The sequence below is a fragment of the Aquila chrysaetos genome, chromosome 1, assembly GCF_900496995.4.
Source record: "Aquila chrysaetos chrysaetos chromosome 1, bAquChr1.4, whole genome shotgun sequence".
Classification (NCBI taxonomy): Eukaryota; Metazoa; Chordata; class Aves; order Accipitriformes; family Accipitridae; genus Aquila; species Aquila chrysaetos.
The window spans coordinates 14,376,035-14,398,834 of NC_044004.1; the positions used below are offsets into that span (position 1 = coordinate 14,376,035).

Here is a 22,800-nt window from a genome sequence, read left to right on the forward strand (position 1 = left end):
CAGAACAGCTCTATAGGTGTCTGATCCTACAAAAATAACTGTTTGACTGAGGCTGTTGCCAGTGAGATATTGTTGTTGATTAAACACAAATGTATGTTGTAACAAAAAATACTTTCTTATTGGAATTTTATAAGGAAGAAGATTGTTGTAATGCAAATAAACTGAAACTCTTGAATAGTAAGTTGTTTGGAATTAAGTTTGCTACCTCTTTTAGGACTATGAACTAAACTATTATATTGCCTTCTGATTGCATGGTGTGTTTTCTGCTTTAAATTGCTATTGTGGTAGCTCTGAGAGTCCCTAACTGAGAGCAGAGCTAGATATCCTTTGTGGAGCGTTTGAACTTTTAACTAAGCAAGACATTTAAAGATGCAAGATGAAATCCTGGTTGTACTGAAACAGGCTGCAGAGTTATGGCTGATTTAATTGAAGAAAAGATTTCGCAAAAAATTCTTAGCAGAGTGGAAGTTTAATGCTCTTTGTTTGTCCACATTTTATCTTGTGAGTGAGAGTGAGGATGAATGCTCAAATAAGAGTAATAAAAGAGAAGTCTTCAAGTGCTTTTTAGGATTTTTTATTAAGGTATGTTCCTAATTTTGGGGGGTTTGTAAGAAGTGAACTGAATTCGTTGGGGCTATTCAAACATTGTTGAGTTGGGTCCTAAGAGAGCATTCTCAGAAACTTCTGACAAATGGGAAGGAATTATGAGTAAGAACACTTCTAATTTGAGTTATTTATTTGTATTTCCAAAGATACTCTGTACCCTAAACCAAAATAATTCTACAAATATTTATGCATAACAGTTGTTGGGTAAAACTTGCAATTTTTCAAAAAAGTGTAGTTTTGAAAATATGTATGAGTTGTAGCAATTAACCTACATGCACATTTATAATTCTAGAAAATGGACAGCATATTACATTCAAAGACTGGATCTGATAGACCCAAATTGCTTAAAACATCAGTTATTGAAGATGTCCCCCTGGGACTTTGAGAAACCGTTTAACAGATGAAAGTACATTTTGAAAAGTTTGACCTTACAGGCAATCATAAAATGAATCAAAACAGTTCTTTCCTCCCCTAAAATGTACAGAGCCCATCTGTATCTAATCCAGTAATTATAGACTGAGTTCAATTACCTTTTCAAACTTGGAGCAGACTGGAGACTAGGCAGTGAACAAACATAGGGTTTTGTCTAGACCTCAATTGACCACAGTCTAAAACTTGAATTTATATCTAATTTTATTTTTAGCTTCGTTTGTTAGTTTTTAAAGCTTTTATTTTGCTACCTAGTTGCTAGATCATGAAAGTTTTTACTTTTTGATCTAGTGTTTATGGCTACATTTTTATCACAGTGAAGTTAATAAAATGTCACCAATTCCTAAGAGTTTACTGGATAAATCATTTTAAATGGAACAAAAGTGGGTTAACCAGCTCTTTTGAGTCTTTAATATTGCAACAATGAAATTATGAAAGAATATGAACAAAATTGTATCATTTATTCTCTGTGCTCATATCTGTATATTTAATGTTCAGATTTAAAAAAAACTTTGATGTTTTTTGCTCCTTTAGAAGAATGAACCCCAAACCTACCTGACTGCAATATTGCCAGTAGTTGACACAGATTAGAAACTATGCTGAAAATAGATTTTTTGACTATTTTAATTTATTTCAGTTAGAGCAAACAGACTATCCATTCAGCCATACAGACAGTGTTAAAGAATACATACGCGGCTACAAGTTGTAGCAGCTAGTATAGGTTATCCCTTTGACCACCAAGTTGAAGCCCAGCCATCTTTTGATATTATCGCACAACCGAAACAAACCACATAATGTACATCTTGCTGAGAAGTTTCTTGTGCTGCATTCACTGTCTGACATTAACAACATCGCCAACATGATGTTCTTATTCCTTAGATGACGGGTTTATGTGCAACCTTCACCTGAAAAGCGTTCTTTGCAATAAAGCTGTGTGTAGTTTGCAGAAACCAACCACAGTGTGCAAGACACTTGCTGTTACTGTAGTACATTTCCTGTCTCTTGGGTAGCAGTAGAGGAGCAATGATTAAGGACAAAATAAACACTATATTTTTAACTTTTAATTGTGCTGTGTGCTTTTGATGGAATGGTGTCTCTTGGCAAGTGAAGGCTATGATAATTGGTGCGTTTACTTTAACTTACTGTTTCTTAATAGTAATCAGTATTTTGTAGCAGTTGCTGTAATTATTTAAGAATGTGGTTCACGATGACTTCCAAGTCAACACGTATTTAGCGAATAACGCATACTGTTCCAATGAGTAGTAAATTTGATGTGACAAGCAGGAATCTTTTGATGTTTAATTGGTTTTCCTTGTAACACTTGAAAAAACTAATCTAATGAAATGTTGCGTAACTGTAAAGCTGAGAGGCCTAAGAGATTGCATTGATTATTCTGAATGTATTTTTGTGTCTATATTTTATAAGCATGGGAAGAGTTCTCTGGTATTTATCTTCTGTTTTTTTGTAGTGTGTAGTAGTTTTCTGGATAAATGATAGTGTTCTGAAAAGGTAATATGGAAATATATCAAATTATTTTCATACTCATAATTTTAAAGCAAAATTTGTAATAGTATATAATGAGGAAATGTAGTTTTTTGTATATAACATCAGTCTGGGTTTTTTTCTTTCAAAAAAGAAGGACTGTCATACACTCAGAGGTCAGGAAATCCAGTTTTCGATTTCAGTCCTTCATCAAAATCCTATTTACAAAAGCACTGAGAACTTCTTGCTTCCTCCTTGCCTTAACTCCACATCAGGAGCTAAGAAGACCTTTCAGCTGTTGCTAATGGCAAATGTCATAATCTGTGGTACAACCATATTTGTATTAGTAAATTTATCATAGAAGATAGGACCATACGGTGTGTAAAAACATTGAGCGCTTCCAATAGGACCCCTAGCACTTTTTTTTCTCCTCTTTACCATAATGGCCATGAGAAATAAACAATTCACCTGGAAATTCTGGTAAGGTTTATGCTGCCATTCAACATACCACCAGGCTTTGTAATTGAAAGGATGGTTGATATAAATTTCTGAATTTTTAATTTATGTAATAAAATTGTGTTATAGCTTCATAGGAAAAGGCTACTACATCCAGGATGCTGAATCTGTTGCCTGTGCTCCATTTCATTTTATAGGGCTTCAGTGTTGCACAGAACTTCAGAAAAAGCATTTTAGACCCAACAGCTAAAATAAGTATGTTCCGAGAGTAAAGTAAGGCAATGCCTTTAGTCTGTAGGTTACCTGAAATGAGAAGTCTAGATTTTTGCACTGTGTTTAGTCCATTCTAGATAATTGTAATTCTAAGGTGTAGTGACACTCTTCCTCTCACCCCAAATGCTAAGGCTGCTAACAGTGATCATTAAAAGACTAATGCCTGCTACAATAGACAAAAATTGTGTTATGGTAAAAATGGAAAAATGACTGTTTCATAGTATATCTCGAGATTTTTCATGACCTTATCAACTCTCTGTCCCCAGTGAGGGTTGGTTGGTACAGTTCCACCTCTTTGCTCATTAGCAAAAGGACTTTGTTTTGTGACTGTTGCAAGAAACTACTGAATTTTAGTTAGGAAGTCGCATTCAACTAATACTGGCTAATAGATTTTCTGCCATGTGCATTGCATATGCTTTATATTTGTAATGTAAGAGAAAAACAGTACTATTATTTTTAAAAAAAAAACCTTTTTTTTCAGTTTAATGGAAAGGGAAATTTTAAAAGTGAAAGTATTTGTCCTTTGTGCTTCAGTGGATATTTTTGTGTTGATTGTTTCCAAACCAGATTACTTAAGTCGGCTCTTATAGTTTTATGTATGTCCTCTGCCTCGGAGCACACACTCCAAACCAGGTGGAGAGCATGCATCTTTTAACTGCCTCTGTTCAAGTAAATGCATTTAATTTTCCTTGTAGGATGGCTCTTCAGGAGTTACCCCATTTTCTTCTGTTTCACTCATTTAAAAGGAGTAGCTTTCTTTTGCCTTCATTTGTTACTTCCAACTCTTACTGTTTTTTTACAATGTGTGCTTTCATTTCTGGCTCTGTGTGTTGTATTTCGTCATAGCTCTCTGTTAAAACCTCTCTCACAATTTTAGTGTCACTGATTTCTTCTTGTTGGCATTTTCCTCTTCGTTTATGCTCCATTTGATTCCTTTGTTATTGTATTTGTTTCCTGATTTTTCTACCAGCACTTATCACAGAATTAATAGTTGCTTGTTTATTTAAATGGTAAGAAAACTTTAACTGCAGGAAGGATAAATTGGTTGCCTACAAATATCTAGTGAGTTTTTTTACTTTCTTTCTGCAGCAGAAGGCAGGCTTATTCTTTTTGTTGCTGCATAATTTGTCTTATAAGACAAAGAAATTAAAAGGAAAAGGGCAATCCATGTGAAGCTCTAATCTATATAATTAATTTTTCCTTTGTCTTCCCCCCCCCCCCCCCCTTGCCCAGCTCTTGCTTTTTGGACTTTCTCCTTTTTTTGACTCCATATCATTAATTAGTATTAATAATGGCTACTAATTAAGCAACAAAAAGATGCATGCAGTCATTAAAGCTATGCTTTTTTATTTTCTAAAGTGCAAATTCCTCAAATCAGTTTAAATAAAAGAAAAACCAGCTTGAGTTAGCTGAACTGTGTCTTTTTATGAAGTTTAAGTAATTTGATACAGTGCAACTAAATAACTAAAGTTACATTAGTAAAACTTTCTATTTAGACAACGATTTTTATTTTCCTTCTCTGTTTTTCTATCATTAGTCATTTTTGTCTGTCTCTTCCATGCTTATTGATGCTGTATCCATGTCAGACACTTGAATTGCTTATTGCAGAAACAGTGTTTGAATCATTATGAAGGGGACAAGAAAAAAAAATACCTTCAAACTGATTTAGATATCATGGCTTTCAGTATCTGCACTGCTGCTATATAGTTATACAGCTACGCAGGCCGGTCAACAATGTGCTTTTCCATTGGTATAATGTTAGAGCTGCAGGCATTCAAAATTGTTGTGTGTTTCTGTGGGGAAAAATTATAATTTGGGGATGCTGTGGTTCTAATGTTGATGTGTCAAGGAGTAAAACATGCTATTAAAAACATGTTAACCCTCTTTTTGTTAGCATATATATAGCATACAGAGTTTTGTTTAGGCTATTTTGAACACCTTCAAGGAGAATATTTTGCATCCTAATAATTTAATTATTGGTTGAAGGGGGGGTTGTTTCTTTACCCCATTAAGTGGTTTTTTGTTTTATTACCCTAAATAAGGGTTCCATTCTTCCAAGTGCATGCTAGCTCTTGTGTCTGCCATATGTGTCTCACATTTACACTGAAAATACAGTTATTGCTTTAGCAAGGATTTATCTTACGATGTTTTGGGTTTGGGGTTTTTGTTTTTTTTTTTTTTTCTCTTTACTGCAGACCATGCCATTCTGCTGCTGTTTTTATTCTCACTTCCATCTTCAGTTCTTCCCTTCCTTCACTTTTCAGTGTTGCTCTTATTTTTTCACCTCTATGTGACAATAAGCTTTCCCAACTCCTGTTCCATCTACTCTTACAGTCAACTATCTGCTTGACATTTATCACGTAATCTTGACCAGTCTTTTATGGTAAATTCTCTTCCCAATATTAAGCTTTCATGTTTTAATTCTGATTCATAGCCTTAAAATTTTCATCTTAAAGTTGCTAGTGAGATAGCTCCCCAGTGGGGAGGTACCTCATGTTTACCCTGCTCTCTTCCTAAGTACATCATGCCCAGTGCATGGGCAGAATACTGAAATACTGATGAAATACATGTCAGTAATACTGACTCATCTGTAATGCAGAGCAGAACTGTGGAGCAGTGGTATGACATCTGTAAATCAGGTGTTTGTAACCCCAATAAAAACAGGAAAATGTAGTATCACCTCTGTCCTTGACATGAGAGACTGTTCACAGAATTCATCTAAGAGCTCTGAAACATTGATGTGGCAAATTGCAGTAGCATTTTACTCTAACCTTGAGTGAAAATTGCATACAAACCAATATCCATCTTACAAGAGATACTCCTATTTCTACATATGCATATCTGCTGAAACACAAGTATTTTCTGTCCAGTTGTTTTGTTATTTTCCCCTCCAATGCAGTAGCATTCAGCTACTGCAGCCCAACCCAGGCAATCTAGTTTTATGGCAAAAGGCAGAGGGAACATTCATTACTTCCCTGTGTACAGGTTGGCGAGACACAATGAAACTGCTTGATGGACACTGAATCTTAACACAAAGCTTCTTAGTAACTCTTAATGGCTTAATCTATAAACTTGTCTACAAGTTTGTACCTGTTTACTTGTTGACATGGTGGTGGTTTAGTTACCTGATGGTTCCTTCTTGCCCTACATGATACAGCAATGCCCATATGTAGATTAGCAGAAAGTTCTGGAAAGTAAGACCTCTGTGAAGACTGTTAATGTCATTGAAATGCTCATGTGCCACAAGCTGTTGAATAACTGATGTTGCCAGTAAAATCTACCTTAAAAAATCGGAGGGGGCAGGGAAGCGGTCCCTGTTTTATTCTTTCTAGCAGATTGTTTCAAGTAAAATCAGAACTCAAATTCATTTTGCAAAATGGTGTTTTAGTAGATTTTTATCTTATGAAGCTCTTCTGATTCATCAGAGTTTACAGAATAAGCACAATCTCTTTCCTCCCACTGGTAGTTAATGTGGTCTTACCTCAGTGTACTGAGGTGCTGGATAACTGAAGTGTGCTCTCACTGCAAAGTACTTATGAACATAAATCTGTCAATAAATACAAGATGTGTCAGTGTGTGTTTCACCATCTTGTTTCTTAAGATTGTCTTACAGCTGGCTGGGCGCTCAGTTGTATTTGTAGTCACTTAGTAATTCAGAATGGAAACTCTGTTGCTTTCCTGAGCAGCCATGAAGGTAACTCTGCAGCCTGTTCTTCTGGGAGGCTCTTTGGAGTTGACTGCTGGCTGAAACCTCAGGCTTGATTCAGCAGTATATGGTGGTGGTATGTCTCAGTGCAGATGCTGTTTCCTTTTATTTCAGACAACCCTTTTGTTTCCTCTTCTTGTGTATCTGTACTAAGTTTTTGCCTTAGTTTTTGGGGGTTGTTTCTGTGTTCTCTCCCTATTTGCACACTGTGTATTTTCTTTCCTGTGGATGCATACCATCAAAAATCTACCCACTACATTAAGTTGTGGGTTCCTATGAATTTGAGGCTTTGTAGAGATAGACATAATGCTTTCAGAATTGAGTAATGTGTTGCAGGGAGAGGTAGCCTGTTACAGTAAACAGGTGAGTTAGCTAGGAGACAGGAATGGACTGTTGTATTTTCAGGTGTCTTGTATGCTTGCAAAGCTCACTGCACTGAGTCTCTTCTTTCCCATTTGTATTATAAGCCAAGCTTTCTTATGTTTGTATGAGCATTCAGTTTGGCCAAGTCTCCTAGATCATTCTCCTTTATGGACTGGGGTAAGAGGAGGAGACCAGAAGCTTATATCTCCCATGTTAGCATTGGTTAGGATGATTGTCCTAGTTTCAGCTGGGATAGAGTTAACTGTCTTCCTAGTAGCTGGTACAGTGCTATGTTTTGAGTTCAGTATGCGAAGAATGTTGATAACACTGATGGTTTCAGTTGTTGCTAAGTAGTGTTTAGACTAATGTCAAGGATTTTTCAGCTTCTCATGCCCAGCCAGCGAGAAAGCTGGAGGGGCACAAGAAGTTGGCACAGGACACAGCCAGGGCACCTGACCCAAACTGGCCACCAGGGTATTCCATACCATGTGACGTCACATCTAGTTTAGGAACTGGGAAGGGGGGGTGGGGAATCGCCGCTGGGGGACTAGCTGGGTGCCGGTCGGTGGGTGGTGAGCAATTGCACTGCGCATCATTTGTGCATTCCAATCCTTTCATTATTGCTGTTGTCATTTTATTAGTGTTATCATTATCATTATTAGTTTCTTCCTTTCTGTTCTATTAAACTGTTCTTATCTCAACCCGTGGGTTTTGCTTCTTTTTCCAGATTTTCTCCCCCATCCCACTGGGTGGGGGGGAGTGAGTGAGCAGCTGCGTGGTGCCTAGTTGCTGGCTGGGGTTAAACCATGACATATTCATGCATCTTTTTATACAGTTGCTTAGCTCTCCCCAGTCACATCCAAGTTTCTTTTCTGCTGACTAATAGTGATGTTGCAAGAGCAAGCATCGATTTGGGCCAGTACGCTCCAGGCCCTAAATGTGTGCTCTTTTGGCGTATTTTTGCCATTGCTGCTAAGGAGCATTGCTAGATACAGAGGTTTTCATAAATCCCTCTTTGAGGTGCTGATAAGAGGAACATATAGTACGTTCAATGTCATTGGGCTTTGGATGCAGCTGAAAGAAATAGAAAGTTTTCCTGGGAGGGTGCATATGTTTGAAGGAGGGAGTGGGGGGAGGATGACGAGGGCATGCAATTTACCTTTTCGGCAAGACAGGAGAAGGTTACTTTGCCAGGAAAAGTCACCTACATTCTCTGTTTGAGAGAGATGACTTTGGAGGGAGCTCATGTTAAAATGTTGTCAGTGTGCCATTGTGTTACCTTTGTTTTCTTGATGGTAAAAGTTAAAGCTGTTGTAAGTAATAGTTTGGTTTCTGACTGTGAACAAAGAGCCAGGTTCAGGTTTTGCTCAAATGAGGTTTTACAGGGGGACCTATGGACAAAAGTATTTGGAATAAACCAGTAACACTGCAAATTGTGGTCTAGTTGGATTGATAGAGGCATCCTAGAACTGTTCATACATTGCAGTAGAGAACCTTGTTATTTTATGTATTGACAACAAAAACATACTCTTTGAAATCGTTGCTTTTGTAACAGTTGCCCTTTTACATTCAGCTGTTCATTTCCTTCTAAAGAAACCCTCAGTCAAGGAGGTATGGGCTTTGCCATACTGGGAACTCATCTCTATCACAGGCAGTGAGAGAAAAATTAAAGTTGGAATAAAATTTTAAATGATGGGAAACACTATGTTTTTCAGCTGCAAGTATCGTAGCAGCTTGCTGGTTTTCAAATCGCGAAGCTAGACAGTGAGTCACCCCATGTAGAGGGGCTTCCTGAGGACTTCAGAGTTGGTACTCTGGCTTATGAACAGCTACTGTCTTTTTAGAAAATTCTGGCTTTAAAGCAGCTTAATTTTCTTTCTTTCTATTCTTCAGTTGTATATCTGTCATTGTATAATAGAATAATTGAGTTTAGAGTTCAGAGTTTCGCTTTCTAGTTGTAAATAAGTTTTTTTGGTTTTGTTTTTTTTTTTTTTTTTTTTCTGATATGGTCTGAAAATTTCCTGTTGATATGATTGAGGGAGGCTTAGAAGAAGGCCTTATATACAGGTAATGTAACAGCTAGAAGTGCCACATAATAGTTTATCATAATACATATGAGAATTAGAGAAATGATCTGTTAGGTTGTATTTCTTTTGGTAAAGATTCCTTCTACTGTATACTTGTATATTTTTCACAATTTCTGTTAAATTTATGTGGCTGTTACAGGTGTTCCCACAGGAAACTATTTCAATCTATTGTGATGTCAAAAATTTTCTAGGTTTTGGGCTATGATTTCTTGTTTTGATGTTATATTGTGAAGCGTATCAGTGTTTCCTCATGTGAACTTCAAGTTCTTTTCCTTGCTCTTTGAAAATACAGCAAATGCGGATGCTCTTTTAGCTCTTCCCTAACTGAGCTATAAATATTTAATTATTTTAACCTTGAAGTTCTTTATGCATTATCATTGGTTTTGATGGTCTGCATGCTGGAATGTTTCATGCAACTTTGTAAATACTCTTAGTTTATAGAAAACACTGTGTTTTTTCTGAACAGAATGTAATTTTTTTTAGCTATGCTGACATATAAAAATGTTTCGCAGCTTGTGCTTTTTTTCTTCTCTGCTATTCACAAACTTTTACATGAAAAAATCATAAAAATTTTTGTGCTGTCTTCTTGTTGGCCTCACAATGTCATAGCAGTTTCTCATGATTGCTCTTATCATTAAAATGTTTCTTAGATTTAACTTCAGCTTCTTTAATATGAAAAGTCTTTAACTTTTTTATTACTGATTGGCATCTATCTTGAGTAAAATTAAAATACTCAGAAATCTGAATGCTTTGATCAAATTAGTTAAGCAAGTATGATTAAGTTGTAAGAAGTAGCCCATCAACTAAAATCTTACGACTGCGTACAAAGCTGTCTGTTGAATTAAAAAAAAAACAGAAACCTGCCTTTCATTTGCAATAGCAGTGTTCTGATTTTCATTAAATAAATTATGTTTTACTCTATTTTTTTTTTTAAACTCAAGATTAATTTCTATGGTTACAGTGGATATAAATCTCTAGATTGCTTTAAAAGGGATTGTTTATTCAGAACAGGGTTGACAGTCTCTCCTTAAGAGAAGCTATTACTTAATTTTATTTTTCTGAGTTTAAATGCTTAAAAAATATTTGTAATGATACCCCAAAGGCATCATAAAAATGTAAAAATAATTATACTCTAAAATTACCAAAATTACAGGAAATGGACATTTAAAAAAATCTTACTGAGATTCATGGCTGAGAAAAAATGAGAAAGGAAAAGTGCCTGACTTCACAACTTAAATTCTTGTCAGGAGTTTCTGCTTTTCAGTGATTAAAAATATACTTTTGAATTGTCAGCATTACTCAGATGCAAAAGAATAGCATTGATTTCCCTTTTAATTACAGCTAGAGCTTACTGCTCCCAAATTCTGCAAGCACTTTCTTGGGAGAAATTTCTACATGACTATCTACTGGAATTTTTTCAAGTAGAAATTATTCTCCCCCATGGTTGGGAGGGAGATTTTTTTCATAGGCCAAACCAGTTGGCAAATACCCAGGTGGTAGATCAAAACCAACATGAATAGCATTTTATGGTGAACAAATGCAGGGGTCCAGAGACACTTTTTCATGCCACATCATATGTTACCTTGGGACGCTAATGGTCATTTGGTAGTTAACTTAATAGAAATAGGACAGAGCAATGTACTCTGAAGGAAGGGATTTTTCTCAGACATTACGGCTGGACTTCGGTCATGTCAGAAGATTCTTGAGTGGGGACAAAGTAAGGTGCCTTCATTCTCAGTGATGCTTTTAGGCCAGCTTGTGCTCTGATAAGCTTCAAGCCCTTGCTGTGGAGTGGAGAACCTGTCATGGTTTGGCTTAATTACCATTTTATAAGACACTTCTGTTTCTTAGAAAGGGGCAGGGTGGAGGGAACAGGGTAATATTGGGAGACTGGATTTCAGACTGAGTGTTAGTATCCCTGTCCAGTCCAAGAGTTATTAAAAGGATGATGCTTTTTTTTGCTACTGTTTTCCTCACCTCAGTTTAGCCAAAATTTTCACTGTTAAAAGGACTAGTGGAGAAGAGTTATATTCCCAAGGGATTTATTTGTTTGGTTCTACTTCATAGGTGCTATAACAGGGGAGTAGTAGCTTGCTCAGAAAACGTAGCAGAGCAGTCCGTGTGAAGTGAGGCAGCACGGAAGAGATCTGTGTGCCTGACTGAGAAACTTGGTCTAGGTTTACTGAAGATGTGAATAACCTCTGTCAGTGCGTCACTCCACATCAGCTACATAAGGACTTACAGTGACCAGGGCCGACTAAGTTCCTAAGATTTAGGGCAGATGATCCAGGTCTTGGGGTTTTCTGTTACACTGGGGGGCGGGAGGGGACGGACGATGGGCCCTTTGTCTTAATTTTTCTGCCGATACCATAAAGCACTTGGATGACAATCTTAATGTGTACAGAATTAGCTTCTTTCCAGTATATTTATTTATTTGCTTTTGTGCCTGATCTATACATGTTCTTTAGGTAAGGAATCATAAACGTCTCATTTCCGACTGGGTGTTTTCTTGGTCCAGCCCAGTGTTTTAATGGGGGAGAACCTTACTTGGCATAAATGCTAGAGCAGCCGCTAAAGTAACGTTTCATCTGTGTAATACAAATGAAGGTGTTGAAACATAATGAAAGGATTTTTGCACTAAGAACATTATTGTACCGATGATGAAAATCCAGAAAAATATTTGGACACTGAAACAGGATGGTGCTTGTCCCCTTGAACTGTATTTGACAGAGTGGTAGGATTTTGAGACAGAGTAAGTGCAGTGTCAGTTCATGCTGCTTCCGTGTATAGGTGTGTTAGTGTAAATACACCAAAAATGTAAGAGACTCAATGAAAAGGGCCTGGCAGAGGAGCGTGGGACTGCAGTGTGCGCGAGGGAGGCTCAGGTCCGGCTGCGGCTTCAGCAGAGAGCCTGTCGGCACAGCTGATGCCACAGGCTGAACTGCTCTGGTGCCCTGTGATGGCTTCTGCTGAAGCAGATTCAGTTTAGTCCCAAAGCGACGCACATGCACATGTAACTCTCTCTGAATTGCACTGCAAAAACTTGGATTCTGAATTTCGTAATGGTGGTCAGACAGAGTAACCTTTTATTACTGTCTGTCTGTTAAATGAGACTGGAAATCTCTTTATATCGTAAAACATCTTTGAGTCAAGAAAACATAGTACTAAATGAGTTCAGACTGTGAGAACAAGGGACAAGAAAAACATCTCTTACAGAAAGACACAAGCAAATTTGAATGCAGTTACTGAAAGGTTGTAAATGGAGCGTTTTGAACAGCAATGGTAAAGGCCAATTATTGCCAAATATGTATTTTGACCAATTTACTTTTATCTCTCAACCAAAACATTCCCCACAATTGTTGTGGGGTTTATATTTTAGTCAATGAGGTTTTGGATGATTATGTAAAAGTATAAATGTTAAAGAAAGTTATGATTAGAGTTGGACAATAAACAAGAAAAAGGGAAATAGTAAGTTTTATTAAAATCAGATGTTGCTTTTTTTTTTTTATTGGAAGTATTTGTTGCCACAGAGAATAAATGAAGATTGGTTACTAAAAACGTTTAGCATGATGTTACATTGTAGAAAACCTACTGTTAATTTTTTTCTGGAGGTCACCTCATGTTTCTATTGACTCTCTACAGACTTTTTTTTCAGAAAATTTAGATGTGCTTCTGTACGTGCAGGTATCAAACCAGTGTGTTCCCACAAGACCTAAGAAAACAGTGACAAAATTAATACAGACCTCTGTCTTAATTTCTATGTGTATTGCAGTTTTCTGGTTCAGAATTCAAATTCAGTGTTTATAAGTAATTATCCTATTAAAAAAGATTTTTTTTTTTCTTCTGTATTTATAAATGCCTGAAATACAAAGCATTAAAATGGTTTTAAGAATATACAATATACTTTAGGATAATTTCAATCTTAAAATTCAGTGGCTTCAAAATAAGTTTTCTATACAATTGGAGTTTTCTGTAGGTACCACGCACATTTTTGAAACATACAGCAAACCCAGCTCCAAATAATACCCCAGTAAAACCTTCGTCCAGTGATAATAGTTATTTACTACCAAATTTTCCACTTTATTTTCATTTTTTTATTCACTGTTTATTATACAAAGTGCACTTTAGAGGCTAAGTATTTCAAATGTGAACTGATAGTAGCAAAAATCAATGAAAGACAATTTTTGAACCATAGCAGTATTTATAAATATATGCTAAGTAAAGCAGGAATTAAAAACAAAAAATAATTTCCTTTAAAAGCAAACTTTTTTTTTCTTTTAACTGCACAAGGCAGTGCTTTTTTACTTTTTCCTTTTTGCCAGTTTGATACTAAACAAAAGGAAGCATTTTGTGCTCCAAACCAGCTGTTAGGAAAGTGGCTTTGCTTCTTACTGCAGTTTAGAGGTTTCTTAATTGGTTCATTAATGATCACCAAATACTGCCTGTGGTATTCTGCAAACAGGTTTTATCTTCCAATATCCCACAATGGCTAATGAAATTTTTTGCAGTGATTCCTTAAAATTTTACTTTGGTTTTACAAAAAAAATACTGTTATTTTAAATTAGAAATATTACACATTTTATTTTCAAAATATTTTTAAAGTTTTGTACCATCTTTACCTTGAAGAGTCAAAATGCCTCAGTCTTAATTTTCATGGCCTTTAATTCAGTTAATTCAATTTTGAATGTTCTTATCCCATGTACCACACATTTTATTAATACAACACCCCCATTCTTGGTGATGTTAATTCCTTTGCTCTGAATGCAAGACTACTAATAAAATGCAATTATGTTTCCCTGCCCGTTGCTGCTGCTGTAACATATAAGCTGATGTAAAGCAGAAACTGAACAAAGTCACAATTTTCCTGAGATTAGAGGTAGCCAGGCTGGCTGTCTCCTCGCCTCCTGCTACCCGCTTCCAGTGTCGGGCCACCCCCACGCCACAGTTTAGATATTATTTGCTCTTTTGGGTTTCAGATTACGAGAGCAATTGATCTGCGTGACCTGTTTTAGAAACTTTCACGTTTGCTGGGGAAACCTAAACCAAATGTATCCCCTCAAGAGACAAATCAGCTGAAAACTGGCCAGTTGACATTTGGAAGCAGCCAGTGCTCCTCTGCAGTGAATTCTGGTAGGACAGCACCACCTCATGGCCTACGAATAAGTCACCATCCAAACCCTTGGAAGTAACAGTTTTCACACTATTAAATTCAGAGCTGAAGCTTCCCAAAGGTTTAATTTAATTGGCTAAATATTTGTTGCATGTCACTGTATCGGGGAATTATATAATTTTGTCTTTTGAAGGTTCCAGTTTCCGAAATGTAGAATCCAGTAGTATTTCAAAATAAAATCTTGTCTGTTCTTGGGCAACATTCTGCAGGAGCCTCTGTGAATTCAATGGGCTGACAGTGCTTAAAATATAACCTACAAGGAAGCTGTGTGGGACCTGGCCTTTCATATGTTTGTATTTTTAAAAAGTTCACAACTCTATTAATCAAAGGTAGTTTGTAGTGGAAAACTTTTCTGCAGGAGTCATTTCTGCTTCAAAACTTTTCTAACTAGTCTTTCCCAACTGTAATAGTTTAGGTAAGAGCTCAAGCTCTTAACTTTAAAATTTATTTAATATAAATTTGGGTTCTGTTTATAGTATCTATTCTGTTTGGGTTTTGTTCCAGATTTTTGAAAATACTTGCCTTCATTACATGCACTAACCATGGAAAATTTCCTCTCTTTTTTTTTTTTTAATATGGTTTAGACATCGGAAACAATTTTTTTTTTGTAATAAGAACTAGCTTATGTTCTTACACCAGTTGCTGTATCTCATCTTAGTACTGAGACTGTACTTTTTTGGTTGGAAACACGCAGTCCCTGTACATCACCTGATGTCTTATTAAAATTCTTAATTTCTTCTGAAATAGGCAGTAGGTATGTTTGGGTTGACTGTATGTTTGGAATTGAAAACATCATAGTTGTCTAGATATTAATATTATAACAATCTTAATTTTTCTGCTCTTTGCAGAGGGGATTGTAGAATGTAGTCACCTTTTCATGAATCTGTAGATGGAATCTATTTAGGTAAGACAGTTGAAGATCAAGCTTTTTGGACATACTGAAAAATTCAATGTAAAACTTCTTTCATTTTTTTCTAAATTTATTTTTGTGGTTAATCAGACACTTCCATCAGCAGTGCTTGTCAATACTGCTGAGTCAACAGTAAATGCTGTGTCTCTTATGACTTTTGCAAGAGCCTTTCTGTTATGTTTTGGTTTTAAGTATTTTTAAAGTTTCCTTTAACAAAGTACATCTTTTAAAAATTCAGAGTGGTAACATAGTGTGAAGTGTAACAGTCAATTTTATATGGTAGTAGAGTAGTTGCTTATTGTTCTGATGGAGGAATAAACTTGATAAAATGCTATGTTTGTTCAGTGAAAATGACTATTCAGCACTGTCGAATTCTCTCTACAATATGTCACGGGAACCTACTCCAATCATTTTAATCGTAAACAATGCTGCTTCTTCTTGCAGTGGGTTAAACGTATGCAAATTGGAACCTACTGTTTCATGAGTGATCAATTCTTTGTTGGGAGTGGAAAGAAATGTTGTATGTATTGCTAAGATACTGAAGGAAGCATAGTCAGCGTCTCCGTTCTAAAGTATATGCATCTTTTGAAGATGCTGCTTTGCAGAGAATGCTTGCCTGTTTCTCTTCTTATTTAAAAATATAGCATGCTCTAAAATCGTAAGGAAAATCTCTAAATAGAGGAGCATCTACCACTTCTAGTGAAGGCCCCAAGTATAAATAGAGCTGTGCGTGCCACCTGTGGTAGCAGATGGCAGCCATTCACAGCTTCCTTTTGTGCTGACCTGCATTATATGCAATATTTGCTTTTATGTTTTAATAAGAGTTGTTTAGAAAATCTACAGGGGCAACAAAACACAGATATATGCATTAAAGAGGTAGTTTACAATTAAAATAAACTTTTTAAAGTACAAACTGGAACCTAAAGTAACTTAAAAACGTTACGTTACAGGCTTTAATGTGAATTTATAGAGTGTTTTTTACTTGTGTGATGCTGACGCTTTTGTTGCCACCCTGTGGAAAACTGCTTCTGCTTCACTGTAGAAAATCAATTGGTTTTTCATGATCAGAACTACACTTGGGAGTTTTTAAATAACACCTGGAGTCTCCAGCTTTGATACTTGAGCTTAGGAGGTTATCTTGTTAAATTTCTTAAGTTGTAACTAAATATACCTCCTTTCAAGGCAGATGCATCTTTTAGCAAGTTCCCTACTAGTGCTATCCAGCTTCTGCTCTCCCTTGTGCTGATACAGGTGTTTGTGGAGTTGAAATGAAAGAAACAGATTCTTTATATTTGGTCTTTTGCATTATTAACCCCCATTTCCAGAAGAGTAATTTAAAAAAAAGTAATTTCAGTGTTCTGGTGTGTGGTATTGACCCTTAAGGGAGTGCCGGTGGGAATGGGAAGAGAAGAGGGAGAGCCTGGAGTTTTGTAAGCGGTCTTCATTGTTAGGAAGAACGTAAGCCTCCGTATTCTGGTAGTGAACAGAAGCTCGAGAACATGCTGTTAGTGTAATGGTATAACTGATGATGGCAATATTGAGAGGAAACATATTTTTCTCCCATGATTCTCATAAAAATGTCAGTTATATCTGGAAATTCAGTAGCGTTCTTCCCCATAAGAGAAGTTTAGTCTTAATGCAGTGCAAGAGTGCTGCAACTATGAAGGGCATTTCTCTAAGCCCTCCTATCCTCTCAGGGAGAAAAGGAAATAATTTTATTATTTCAGGGTTGAAGGAGAGGTTTATTTTTCTGCTCCAGACTTTCAGAGAAGAAGAAAGCTAATTTCCAGAGGCAAAGAATGGGAACTATGACAAGAGGCCAATGTTCAGGTGTGTTTGTGCTTTGTCTTCAAATTGCTTTCATCTATCCTTTTGACAGCTGTGTCAACTGGTGGTATAATTGTTTTGAAAACAGGCATATACAGCAAATAGGAAGTTGCAGTTATGGATGGGTAAATGGAGTGGAAAAAATGGATATGCTGAAATGCAAGTGGGATTTAAAATTGTTCAAGGTCTACTTGAAAGATTAATTAGAGAAGATACAAAAAATTAGCCCAGAGGCAGTAAAAGGCAGGGGAGGGAGAGAGGCACTGACTGGCCAAGAAAACTGTTGCAGAAGGGAAGACTTTGTAGAGATAAAGTCAGGTTTGGCAAAATTCACATAGAGTTAACTTAACTATTTAAGTTAACTTTAAATCCCCCAAAGTTAAAATATTCTTTAGCTGTGTAAATAAAAAGAGAATTAGCAAAAAAGTGGATTAGTCATGTAGCTGGAGTATAGATTAAAAATAGTTTAGGCATGGTCTCCAGACTAAATTAATAAGGAAAAAGCCATGGACCAGCAGGGTAAAGGCAAGATATGTACTGGGAACCAGAGCATGGAATTAGAAATCTGTACAAAATCTCAGGACTTTAATGCAGTCAAATTGTGGTTATCAGATAATCTCTGCATTGAGTTCAGACACAGGGGATTTGAGAAATCCCAGGTTCTGAAGGCAGCTATTTTTAGTGAAAATACATTGAATTGAAGATGGTACCATTTGATTAGAGTGAAGCAAATTTAATGCCTATAATTAAGTCAGCAGAGGGAAACTGATAATGGCATCAGCAGGGCCTGATCCAGAAGTGGTCCAGAATTCAGAAAAGATTTCGAGGGGAAAAAGATAAATAGAAAGCAAGATACAATGCAGTATAACTTGCTATCTTACTAAAAATAGGATGTGCCCAACCAACTTGATGCTTTAAGATAATCTGCTTTTCCTTCATTAAGATGACCTCATGTCAGATGGTAAAGTGTCTGATGAAGTGCTAATAGGAAGTCTGGAGGAGATTAGCAGAGAAAATATTAACTGAATAAGATGAATAAGCAGAAGCAATTCTTCTGTGTTGAAGGAAGTGTTGGGCTGAAGACGGGTTAATAGCAGAATTACTTTTTGTATTCCCCAAAATAAGGACAGTGCTAAAGAAGATGAGTTTTAAAATCAGTCCCAGAGTAAGATGGATCGGTAAAATTTACTGATGAGGGAATGCTGAGAGGAAGGAGAGGGAGGAGCATGATATGTTACAGCAAGTGCTGAATGACTCTGGGGTCTGGAGTTGTGGGGAGAAGAAAGAAATTCAGCAGTAGAATATGTATTTAGAGACTGAAACAAAGAATAAGCTTGAAACTAAATGATGAAAACGGTGGAAGAAAGGTATTTCCAGCTGAGTTGCAAAGTAACCAACACCAGTGAATGGCCTTCTAGTCATCTGCATTGGAAAAGGAGGGATGTGAACTGGAGCAAATGCAAAGGAAAGTTATGGGTTAGGCAACTTCATAACTACATTGTGAGAAGAAGCTTGGGGTCATTTGTCTGGGGCTACAGAAGTTAGAGGGAGATAGGATTATTGACGGTAAACAAACATTCATGCAGGGAAGCAGAGATTTTAAGGGAAAGGACTGTTTTGAAGCAAGAGCAGCTGGGTAGAAGTTGGTAATCAGTAAACCTGGAAATTTGTCAGTTCTCATTCATAATGAGAGCAGTAGGATTCTAATAAAGCCATTCAGTTGGAATAGGGAGATGCTTTATTACCTTTAGGTTGGAGCTTGATAACTTTGTAAAGAGTGCATGTTGTGCCTCTGATAACCCCAGAATAACTGCAGGTTGATGACCCTTGAGATACCTTCAAGATTTATATTTGTATAATCAGGGATATTTTGTGTCTGCAGAAGATTAAGCTTAAGATTAAAAATCTTTTTCTTTTTTTTTTTTAAATAAAATTCACATTCCCTTTAATGCTAATGAGACTTTTTTTGTAAAAATTGTTTGATTTTGTTGGTACGCTAATGACACGTTGAATTTGAAACTGTATCAGTAGTACATGGTAAGAAAAAGCAAAAGAGAAACAGCAGCAGCGCAGGATCTCGCAGAAGGTGCTGTTAGAATTTGAGGGAAAGTAGAACAAGTAGTCTCACTTCTGATGCAAATCTTGGGAACTAAGAGCTTGATGCAAGTATGGGCATAATGGTGTCATTCTAAATTCATGAAAATAGCTTTACAAATGAAGGAGAGGCAAAGTGGGGTCAGTGCAATTCAAACACACGATGACAATTTTAGCCTAAATAGAATGCTCTTTGTGACTAGATGAATTAATTACTGTAAGACAGTGTTCTTGCTTGTCATTCTGATTCTTTCTGCTTGTTAATCACTCCTAAATTGTAGCTATTGCAGTAATATTAAGATTTATTACTTGAAAATAGATCAGCAGAATTTTCTTAGTTTAGTGTTTGTTCACATATTAATATAAATATTTTGAAATGTGTTTCTTATTTTACATTTCTAGTCTTTGTCATCTGTAGTACTTTCTTTCTGCCTATTAAGTATTATTGTTCTACTGAAACAGTGTATGACTGTTTTAAATGTTTTGCTTTCATAGTCAAGCTTAATTTACCTATTCAGCAAATTTCATGACATACCAAGTCTGAGCTAAGAAAGAGATTACTATACAGAAAATAAGTTCCAGTGGCAATGAGAAGGAACATCTGTGGCATGGTTTAGCTTACTCTTTGTGCTTTATTGATCGTGTAGTGATTTCAGTATTTCCCTTCTTACTGTGTATGACAGCGCTAACACGCTTCAGGAAACTTCAGATCTGCTGGAGGTACTAACAGAACTCAGTTTGCTATGAATGGGATTACATTTCCTGTGCTGTTAATCACATGGAAAACTTTAAACATTAAAACTGGGAAAATTCTTATCTAATATGATGAGTTGTAGTAAAAATGAAACAGAAAAAATAATAATAGGGAAATTATGCATATTTGCACAAGGAAACACTTCTTTCTAGTTGTACAAATCACTGTAGTCTTACTAAGTAAATTTTTTTCATCTTTTTTCAAAGAGCTGCTGATCTTTTGAAAAAAAAAAATTGGGGGAATTAATCTTCTATTTATCCAAACTATTCTATGTTCTTTCTCTGTGGTTTTTTTGTTTGTTTAATTACAAGGAACATTTGCATGAAAATAGGATTTTAAGACTTGAACAGCTTTTGATGCTTTTTCCCAGATACATGGAGTAAACCACATTTATTGTATTTGTAAACTAAAATAACTATTGTTTTGTAAAATTCCTTGCATGCTTTTTTACACTGAATTATTATTGAATATTTGAGAACATGCTTTAGAAAGGTTCCCCCTGCCTCCCCCTTGAAAATATATATCACTAATGTATATAGTTCTCCCCCCTCCTCCTCCCCCATCACGTCTCCTTCAAGACCTGCTAAGGAAGTCATATTGGTAGTCATGTCATTTCTGTGGCCAATTAAACTAGATTTCTGTAATTCCTCCACTCTCTAAAATGAGCAGCATCTTATGCTACGTCAAATCTTTTAAATCAGACTAAAGATTGCAAAAGTTCTTTCAGATTTTTAGGAGTTTTTTCATCTTTTCAAAGGATCTTTGTAAAGACTTTTAATGAAGAAAATCAAGTGGATTTATAGTAAAATGAATCCACAGTGAAGTAGAAATCCAGAAATAGAAATCTGATGGGGATGTATGCTCTGGCAAAACTTAGTAATGATTATCAGATGACAGAGATACTACTTTAGTTTGGGCACAAACCGATCAGTCTTTTACGGCAAAAATAGAAAGCAGAGGGACAGCACCTTGCTGTACAAGTTCTAATAACTGAACTTGAATATTTGTATTGTATCTCATCAGTAAAATGTTTAAAACTTTGTGTGGTCTTCTAAAATGAATTTATTTTCTAAAATAGACATTAGGTTCTGGATTGCCAGTTTAGATAGTGTTTTGTGTTGTTATTATGTTTAATATTTTTAATGTTTAATATTGTAGTTATATTTAGTGTTTAGTAGTGTTTAGTTTATGCTTTTTTGGATAGAAGACATTTTTACTACTCTTTTCTGAGTTGTACTTTCATACAAGAGATATTTTTAGATTATTTTTATATATTGACTGCAAAATGTGAAAATTCAACAGTAAAAGAGTAAATTTTATGGTTCTATTTAATTACAGAATAAATAATTTTACAAATTCATGTTTGAAGCATGGAATACTGAACTTTAAACATAAAATTAGTTATCTGACTGAAGTTTAATTATTATTTCTGTTCATCTAGATTTCTCATATTGGAAAGCTGAAAGATTTTCTTCTGCAACACAGAAAGGATTACATTAATGCTTACAGGTAAGTGTGCATCATGTTTGAATAGATTTGTTTATTTATTTTCAGATTTATAAAGTGAACTGTTTAAAAATCTGTAGCATAATGACTAAAACCAAAACATAGATTGCTTATTAATTGGCTTACTGTTAGCTAATTAAGATGAAGAATAGTGCTGTCACAAGAAGAAAATGCTCCTAAATAAAATGAGACTCAGAATTTGAAGAGAATTTCTGGCTCTTAGGAGTGAGTTCTGAAACAAAACAACCTGGCAGTCTGAGTCCAATACCTTTTAAGGACCTACAGAGTAGATTTCTGAGTGGTTCCCGAGACAGCAGAATGCTAGATTCAATGATCCAGCTTTTCCCTTTCACTCTGTGACACTAAATCTACCTGTTATCACTAAGTATACAGTCAGTAGCATCGGCAGGTCCTGGAGGAGAGTGATGCAAACTCTTCAGACTCCAGAATGTGAATTCCAGATGAAGGACACCGTTGAGAACATGGTGTCAGGGGACAGCAGCACAGGATTTCCTTTTCTGTGACAAAAACTGTAGGCTTCAGTTCTGGTAGTTATTATTGTTTGGAGAAAGTTTTGATTCTCTTCAGCCATTCAAACATTCAAAACTGCTGTATCTGCTTACTTGCTGATAGCTTTAGTAGTAGGATTTTTAGAAGATTAAAACACAGTTTACAGGTTGGTGTTAGTAAGAAAAAATAAGAGTATCTTGTGGTCTGCAGATTTAACATTCTTAATGAATTACTAAATCAAGTTAATCTAAGATCTAAATGTTACGGCAACTTGTTTTTTGGTGAACTGAGTACAAATAACCATATCTTTTGAGAAATGAAAAACTTGCTTTTTGATGACACTATTGTTATGTGCAAACTTGGTAGTCATATTATAGGTTGCACAATATTTCATTCCAGAAATAGAAAATACTTCATAGGTATCTCCACTTCTTTAACATTGCTGTTGTAAATAGAAGTTTAACGGTTCCAGTTGAACTACTCACCATTTTATTTTATTTCATATTGTAGAAATGGGTTTGTGACACACGACTGCTACAAATATTTATTTGAAAAACGTAGATATCCTCTTTGTGTCTTCGTAGTGCAGACCCCATAACATCTAACTAATAATTCCTTTACTTCCTT

The 22,800-nt window shown here is 35.8% G+C and overlaps 1 protein-coding gene across 4 annotated transcripts in view; it reads left to right on the forward strand.

The window, feature by feature from the left end:
• Window positions 1-22,800, forward strand: part of STX18 (syntaxin 18) — a 72,165-nt gene that overhangs the window by 16,139 nt on the left and 33,226 nt on the right. For 2 of the 4 annotated variants that reach the window (XM_030013719.2, XM_030013807.2), the window contains exon 2: window positions 21,599-21,666. In XM_030013719.2, coding sequence (XP_029869579.1) covers window positions 21,599-21,666 — 68 coding nt within the window. Of the gene's footprint in view, window positions 1-17,229; window positions 17,313-21,598; window positions 21,667-22,800 lie in introns of those variants that run through there. The other 2 variants (XM_030013904.2, XM_041119403.1) reach the window with 2 other exon arrangements.